The sequence below is a fragment of the Carlito syrichta genome, unplaced genomic scaffold (assembly GCF_000164805.1).
Source record: "Carlito syrichta isolate Samal-C Ts95f unplaced genomic scaffold, Tarsius_syrichta-2.0.1 Scaffold131632, whole genome shotgun sequence".
NCBI classification, from domain to species: domain Eukaryota; kingdom Metazoa; phylum Chordata; class Mammalia; order Primates; family Tarsiidae; genus Carlito; species Carlito syrichta.
Window position 1 is genome coordinate 436,485 of NW_007075728.1, and position 9,029 is coordinate 445,513.

The window sequence follows — 9,029 nt, forward strand, 5'->3', positions numbered from 1 at the left end:
GGCCACTGTACTCCAGTTTGGGCGACAGAGTGAGACTCCAACTCAAAAAAAAAAAAATAAAGAAAGAAAATGAATCTCCCTCGTTTCTGGAATGCAGTCATTCAAGTGTGCCATAACTTTTCTATGTTTTAATCCACACTATTTCTTTACATAAACTGTGGACTCCAATCAAACTAGTTTACACATCTGAACATGTCTTGTCCTTTTTGTGTCATTCCTTTTAGTTTCGTGCCTTTTTTTGCTTCCATCAAAAATTTCTTCGTTTTTAAAGACATGGAAGTTTCAAATCTTCCATGAAATCTTCCCTGATTATTCTGCCTAAATATATCTCAACTTTCTCTAGGTTCCTGAAGCAGCCTTTGTGTGGTACTTCTTATACAATATCTGGCATTATAATTACGTGTTAACATGTTTAACTTCCAAGCTAGATTTTAGTCTCTTTGATGGCTGAGACTACATCTTATAGTCATGTATCACTTAGTGATGGGGATACATTCTGAGAAATGCATCATCAGGCCATTTCATCATTCTGTACATCATAGAGTATACTTACACAAACCTAGATTGTATAGCCTACTACTTACCTAGGCTCTGTGGTACAGACTATTATTGCTCCTAGGCTACAAACCTGTACAGCACATTGCTATACTGAATACTATGGACAATTATAACACAATGGTAAGTATTTGTATATCTAAACATATGTAAACATAGAAAAGTAGAGTAAAAATACAGTATTACAATCTTATGGTACCATCATTGTACACGTGGACAGTCATTGACCAAATGTATGAGGCATATGACTATTTCCTTGTACTCAATACAGTTTGTAGTATGATGTTTCAAACTGGAACTCAGTACATATTGAATTAAGTAATATCTTTTGATTTAGGTGATTTTTATGTAAAAGATATAATTTGAAGATATATGCAGTGAAATAGATTGATGTCATATGTATCCTATAATTGGGAACCCAAACTAAGTCAATTTCCATTTGCAAATGAACTTTTATTAAAACTTTATGGCAAAATGAAAGAGGATTAAGGGAGGTGTGGATTTGGCCTTTAAGTGCATGTGTTCTGGAAATTATGTTACAGGTTAAAATACAACAGTAGATTAAAATGTGACAGTGAAACATATGATGAAATATTTCTTTCTAAACATTTGGATTTTTTAGTGGCGGCATGATTTTGTGCATGGATGGATAAAAGTACCTGTGACTCATGAAACACAGGAAGAATGTCTTGGAATGGCGGTGTTAGATATGATGAGAATAGCCAAAGAAAAGGATCAAACTCCACTGGCCATCTATAACTCTATCAGGTAATTTTCTTCTGCAAATCTGTACACATCAGTATGAATAGTTAAAGATGTTACATAATTTATGTATTTTTTGTGTGTTTCCCAACACCTTTTCATTTTATAATACCAGTTTAGTACCTCTTATCCAAAATGCTTGGGATGAAAAGTTTTTCTGATTTTCGATTTTTTCAGTTTTTGGAATATTCGCATTGTACTTACCAGTTGATCATCCCTATCTGAAATCTGACATGCTCCAGTGAGCATTTCCTTTGAGCATCATGTTGGTGCTCAAAAAGTTTCAGATTTTTGAGCATTGCAGATTTCAGGTATTAGTGATAATCAACCTGTAATAAAAAATCATAAATGTAACTTTTCTTTCTTGTGTATAACACATACTTTGTTGGATACATTTTTTTTTCTTTTTCTTTTTTGAGTCAGAGTCTCATTCTGTCACCCCGGCTGCAGTGCAGTAGCATGATCATGGCTTACCACAGCCTTGACCTTCTGGACTCAGGTGGTCCTCCCACCTCAACCTCCTGAGTCACTGGGACTATAGGCATGTACCACCATTCCTTGCTAATTTTTAAAATTTTTTGAGAGATGAGGTCTTGCTATGTTGCCTAGGTTGCTCTCAAATTCCTGGGCTCAAGCTATCTACTTGTCTCAGCTTCCCAAAGTGCTAGAATTACAGGCATGAGCCTCTGTGCCCTGCCGATATAACACATAACTTGTAAGATAAGATAATTGAAAGAATTATAATACTACAGAAAATATCGTAGGTGCTAAACATCTATTATTTGATTTCATTTATTCAGAAAATGCTAGGTAAGTTCAGAGAAATGAAAAGAATACCTGTAGGGATAATTTTTGATAGTAGATCTTCAAATTGACTGTATGAATGATTTGAATAAGTATTTCTCAAGTGGTCATCTATATTTTATTTGCATTGGAATCATCTAGGGTGCTTGTTAAAATAAAAAGTTTCTAGAACCTAACCCAAGAGATTTGGATTTGGTAAATCTTAGGGAAACCTCAGCAAAAACATGGAACCAACCATGCTACTCATCGAAAGTGGACTGTCTCTAGACTTATGGTGTGGTGGGATAGTTTTGGCACAATATGTCTATGTAGATTGTGCTTTCTTTGAGGTCAGAAATCATGCATGTTATTTGTTATTCTTCTTCCTATGTTATTTATTCTAGTGTTATAAACTTAATGAGCATTTTGTAATTGTATTTCTTTGTCTTAACTCATGCTCTTAACAAAGATATAAATACATCTGTAAAATTTTGCATCATTCTTTTTCTTTAGCTTAAAAGTTGTATAGATATTAAATATTCATTGTATGATTCTATGATATTTAAGACAGCTTATTGAGATATAACTCACATATCATAGTTTTCTCATTTAAGGTATACAACTTAATTTTTTTTAGTATATTCACAGGGTTATTATAAACATGACAACAATTTAATCTTAGAACATTTTTGTCCTTCCTGAAAGAAACCCTATACCCATTAGCATTCAGTTCTCATCCTTCCTTCCCCCAGCCTCTGGAAACCCATAATCTTTCTGTTTCTGTGGATTTTCCTGTCCCGAACATTCCATATAAATGGAATCATACAAGATGTAGTAGCTTTTACTATCTGGCTTCTTTCACTTTGCATTATACTTTCAAGGTCCATTCATGTTGTAGCATGCATACTTCATTTCTTTCTTTCTTTCTTTCTTTTTTTTTTTTTTTGAGGTGGGGTCTCACTCTGTCACCCAGGCTGGAGTGCAGTGGCATGATCATGGCTCACTTCAGCCTTGACCTCCTGGGCTCAGGCAGTCCTTCCACCTCAACCTCCCACTAACAGAGACTACGGGTGTGTGCCACCATGCCTGGGTAATTTTTTTATTTTTTGTAGAGACAAGATCTTGTTATTTTGCCCAAGCTGGTTTTGAACTCTTGGGATCAAGCAATTCTTTCTCCTCAGCCTTGCAAAGTGCTGGGATTACAGGCATGAGCCACCACACCCATTCCCACTTCATTTTTTAATTTTTATTACTGGATCATATTCCAGTATGGTTGTACCACATTTTACTTATTAGTTCATCACTTGATGGAAACTTGGATTGTTTCCACTTTTTGGCTATTGTGAATAATGCTGCTATGAAGAGTTGTATATGAATTATTTTGTGGATGAATATTTTCATTTTTCTTGCATATATATTTAGGAGTGGAATTCCTGGGTCATATAGTATCTCTATGTTTAGCTTTTTGAGGAACTGCAAAACTTTTCCAAAGCAGTTGTGCCATTTTACATTCCTACTAGCAATACATTTCAACTTATTCAGCACTATTGTCTGTCTTTATTTTATCCATCCTGTGGATAGAAGTGATAGCTCCTTCTTGTTTGGATTTTCATTCCCTAAGTAATTACTGATGTTAAGCATCTTCTCTCATGCTTATTGGCCATTTGTATGTCTTCTTTGGAGAAATGTCTGGCTGAATTTATTGTCCATTTTTCATTGGGTTATTTATCTTTTTATTTGTTATTTATTTATTTATTTTTTGAGTTGGAGTCTCCCTCTGTCACCCAGACTGGAGTGCAGTGGCCACTCCTGGCCACTGCAGCCTCGACCTGCTGGGCTCCGGCGACCCTTCCGCCTCAGCCTTCCGAGTAGCCGGAATTACAGGCACGCGCTACCACACCCGGCTAATTTTTTTTTTTTTGGATTTATTGTAGGGACGAGGTCTCACCTGCCCAGGCGGGTCTCGAACCCACGGGCTCAGGCAATCCACTCACCTCAGCCTCCCAAAGGCGTGGGATTACAGGCTGAGCCACCAAGCCCTGCTATCTTTTTATTATTGAGTTTTCTTTTTTTTTTTGAGTTGGAGTCTCACTCTGTCACCCAGACTGGAGTGCAGTGGCTGCTCCGGGCTACCGCAGCCTCGACCTGCTGGGCTCTGGAGATCCTTCTGCCTCAGGCTTCCAAGTAGCTGGAACTACAGGCATGGGTTACCACACCTGGCTAATTTTTTGATTTATTGTAGAGATGAGGTCTCAACCAAGTTGCCCAGGCGGATCTCGAACCTGTGGGCTCAGGCAATCCACTCACCTCAGTCTCCCAAGGTGCGGGATTACTGGCTGAGCCACCAAGCCCAGTTTATTACTAAGTTTTAAAAGTTATTTTTATATTCTGGATGCAGGTCTCTAGATACAGGTTATATATATGATTTGCAAATATTTTCTTCCATTCTGTGTATTTTTTAAAGATTGCTTTCTGTATCATTTGTAACACAAAAGTTTTAATTTTGAAGTAGTCTAATTTGCCACATTTTTATTTTGTCTCTTGTGCTATGTGGAAATTTGGTTTATATTATCAAGAGCAGTTTATTTTGAAATGATGGAACAGAAACCACATTAGAATGAATTGAAGAATAAATGAAAGACAAGAAAATGGAAATGGCTATATAAACTCTTTCCAAAAGAGGCCACATAGGCTGTAGCTTGAGGGAAATGTGGGATTAAAAGATTTTACATTTTAGAAGGGAAGGACATTAACACAGTCGGCTGTCTGTATCCATGGGTTCCCCATCTTTGAATTCAACCAAATGTGGATCAAAATTATTTCCAGAAAAAAAATTTATAAAGTTCCAAAGAACAAAACTTGAATTTACTACATGCCAAGTACTATGTTGAGTCCATACAAAGGAAGTGAGGCATGGGTATTGTATTAGGTCTTATAAGTAATCTAGATATGATTGATGAAGTATGAGTATATGGAAGGATATGTGTAGATTATATGTAGATACTCCACCTTTTTGTATAAGAGACTTGCACCTCCATGGATTTTTAGTATCCTCTGGGGGTCTGGAATCAATTCCCCATCGATACTAAGGAATAGGGAATATATTTTTACAACATGTGAATAGGAGATAAATAACATAGAGTAAAAGTCCTGAGAGGGGGAAATGTGTATTAGGTGAAGGGAGAGGATGTAGGTAAAAACATGTTCAAGAAATGACTATAATTAGAAGGTTTATATCTCATTTATTGTAATAAATGAGAAGGAAGAGAGAATTAGTGCAGATGTATGTAAGTTTGCTAGCAGGATACTGAGGGAACTCTGCTTAGAGAAGCCTTTTATTTTATTTTATTTTCCCTAAGAAGAAGATGAAGGTGCTTAAGTGAGGAGGAGTGTAGCTGAGATTTGATGCACAAGAAAGAGGTTTGAGGAAATTCGAGAAATTATGAAATAGTTGTGGAACTTAGGGGAATTAGAAGAAATGTAAAAGTGATGGCAGTGATATAACCTATCTGAAATTGGTGTTTGTGAATTTATAATGGTACCTATCCACCCTGAGATGGCTTTCTCTAGTAGCTTTGGCTACTTGGAGCACAAAATTGAGAGTTCCTCAAGGGGCTTCAGGTACAGTGGGAGTAGTATACTGGTAAATGTTTAACAGCTAGTTCTTTATGGCCAATTTCAAGGTATTAGCCTGATGTCACTGAATGCATAATTGGGAAGAGATGAGCAATAGCAAATCCTTTCCACCATTCCCATATGATAGATATAAATAAATTCAAAGGCATAGGTAGTGATATGTAAAACATTTAAAAATGTAAAAATAATTAGGAAGTTATGAGTTTTGAGTATTTATTAAATATTTTAAATATACTCTAATTATGTGTGTATGACTTAAATTTTAGTGATGACTGTTTGGCAGTTAGCTAAGAAAATCCTTAAAATGTAACAGACTTTCAGCCCAAACCAGCTCTGGAATAATACCACTGGTGGTAATAAACATATATGGAATAGTTGAATAAGTGATATTGTGTAGCAGTGCACAGAATGCTGTGAGAACAAAGGGAAGAGCATCTAACATGTCATAGAATGAGGTTTGGAAAGATTTCCTGGATTTGATGATACTGCAGCTGAGCCTTGCAGAATGGGTGAGAGCTAACCAGGTATGGGATGGGTGACTGGAAGAAAGATTAGCATATATTAAGGCATAGGAAATTTATTTAGTTGTACTTCAGAAATAAAATGTTTATTAGAAGCAGATAAATAAATTATCTACCTTTAGGATATTGTACATAGAGATAAATACACAGAATAGTCAAAACATTTTCAGATGAATTTGTTTTGATCACAAAGGAATTATTAGGAGTTGTTGAAGCTGGCCTAATGAAATAATGTGTAAAAAGGAAGTATGTATGCATAATGAACAGTAGCATCCAACAAAATATAACAATTTCTAGAATTCAGATACATTTTGAGGCAGCATCATTGGAAATATTTGTAGCTCAGTGCAATAAGTGCCAATAGTATTATCTTATATGCCATTATCTCTGGTATATGAAATAATCAGAGAAAATGAATTTTAGATACTCTATTATTAACTAGACTGAGGATTCATTTCATTAGAGGAAGCAAATTAGCATCTTCTATAGTGATGGATGTATTTGTGGTAATTGAGAGTGATGTGAATGTATTTACATCATTAAATAAAACCTTAAAGTTTTATACTGTATGTATAGTGGTTATGTTAACTTATTCCACTTCACTGTGTATAGCATGTACTTATCATGGAAAAAAGTGGTAATCTCTCTTTCAATTTTCTTTTAGATTTATCTTCCAATTATTGCTTTGTTTTTCTGTATGTGCTCTTTATCCCTAGTTACAAGACATTCTTACCAAAATGTATTCGAGCAAGGATCCAAGACTATCATATTTTGACAAGGAAGCGAATAAGGTACAGATTTCGAAGATTTATTCAGCAGTTCAGCCAATGCAAAGCCACTGCCAGAAACTTGAAACTTAAGTATCTTATAAATCTGGAAACTCTTCAGTCTGCCTTCTACACAGAGCAATTTGAAGTAAAAGAACCTGGAAGAGGTCCTTCAGGTGAGGAGATTTTTGCAACCATTATAATAACTGGAAACGGTGGAATTCAGTGGTCAAGAGGGAAACATAAAGAAAGTGAGACACTGACAGAACAGGTAAATTCTTAATGATATGTTCTCATTCTTTGTTATTTTAAGTAGAATGACAATAAAAGCAAAGTAATTTTACTCATTTGAAACATGGTCTTGCACTTCTCTCATTTGATAGAAGTGGAAGTTTTTAATAGTGTGAAGCCATCAAGGTCGTATTGTTCTTTTCTCACTGTTCTTAAATGGTTTTTAAATTTAATTTTATATGGTAAAATTTTATATGGTGAAACAATTAGTAATGACTTTCTTATACTTTCAGGAAGGGATTGCATTCTAAAAGTGATTTCTAAGGTAGTTTGCCTCCTTTTTCTCTTTTACTATTATTAATAATAGGAGGCACAATCATACAACTTACGGAATAGAAAAGATTAGTTTTAATTGATTTAATGATAATGTATACCTGTTAAATAATTAATTTAGCCTTTTTTAGATTTGCATTGTAAGTTTTAATGTTTATTTCAATTTTGTTTTTAGCTGTTATTAGAGATTTAGAAGGACAGTTTTAATTTTTATCTCTGGTAGTTAAATTTCCAGTTTTTCTGGCAGTGGTTCCTACTAATATTAATTGGATTGAAGAATACTATAGCATACTTTAGATTCCTGGCATCATTTAATGCTCTTCTTTTAAGTCAAAGCAAGATACAGGATAGTCTTAGATTTTTGAGAGAGGAAATAATATTTTAATGCTTATCTCTTGTTATCAATACATATTTTATTTTAGAGAATTTGGAATGAATGTTGCCTCCTTTATAAGCCTTGTTTTAAAGTGGCTCTATCAGTTCTACTTGTTTTTAATTTCAAATGCCCTTAATTACAGGATTTACAGTTATATTGTGATTTTCCTAATATTATTGATGTCAGTATTAAGCAAGCAAACAAAGAAGGCTCGAATGAAAGCAGAGTTGTAACTATCCATAAGCAAGATGGTAAAAATCTGGTGAGTTTGCTTTATGATTGAATAATGGTTGTGTTTTACAGTTGTCAGAAATAAGTATTTCAGAATTTTAATAATTACCAAAATTTTTTTCTCACCGGAATTTTGAATATCGTTTAAAATAAAACTCTAAACATAAACATCAGCTCAGTAAACTTTTTTTTATTACATCTAGCTTTTTGTATTACTATCAGCACTATTTTCCCACAGAGTTTCTTGTACATTACTGTATTTTTTACTCATTTTTATGATTAACAGAACACCAGTTACTTTCTTCTTTGTCACTCTAGGTTGTGCTAATTCCCTGTTGTAATGCTCATTCCTGACTAAGATATTTTGTCAATTGGTATGTGTATATGCCAGTTATACTGCCTAATAACTAAAAGAGAAAAATAAAACAATGCTCATCAAAACAGCTTGGTATTGGTATAGGAACAGGCATATAGATCAATGGAATAAAATTAAGATTCCAGAAGCAAAACCTCAATTTCTCAACCAACTCATCTTCGACAAAGCCTCCACCACTTACCACTGGGGAGAGGAGAACCTATTCAGTAAATGGTGCTGGGAAAACTGGCTGACCACATACAGAAGATTGAAACAGGACCCCTATCTATCCCCATGCACAAAGGTTAATTCCAAATGGATCAGAGACCTAAATGTAAAATCTCAAACCATAAGAACCTTAGAAAATGAATGAAATACCCTTATGGAAATCGGACTGGCATCCAATTCCTGACAAACCCAAACCCACAGCTCATAGAGAGAGATAGACAGTGGGACCTTATTAAACTGACAAGCTTCTG

The 9,029-nt window shown here is 34.8% G+C and overlaps 1 protein-coding gene across 4 annotated transcripts in view; it reads left to right on the forward strand.

The window, feature by feature from the left end:
- Nucleotides 1–9,029, forward strand: part of JAK2 (Janus kinase 2) — a 106,721-nt gene that overhangs the window by 52,409 nt on the left and 45,283 nt on the right. For 3 of the 4 annotated variants that reach the window (XM_008049297.1, XM_008049299.1, XM_021708160.1), the window contains exons 5-7: nucleotides 1,178–1,323; nucleotides 6,974–7,295; nucleotides 8,107–8,226. In XM_008049297.1, coding sequence (XP_008047488.1) covers nucleotides 1,178–1,323; nucleotides 6,974–7,295; nucleotides 8,107–8,226 — 588 coding nt within the window. Of the gene's footprint in view, nucleotides 1–1,177; nucleotides 1,324–6,973; nucleotides 7,296–8,106; nucleotides 8,227–9,029 lie in introns of those variants that run through there. The other variant, XM_021708161.1, reaches the window with a different exon arrangement.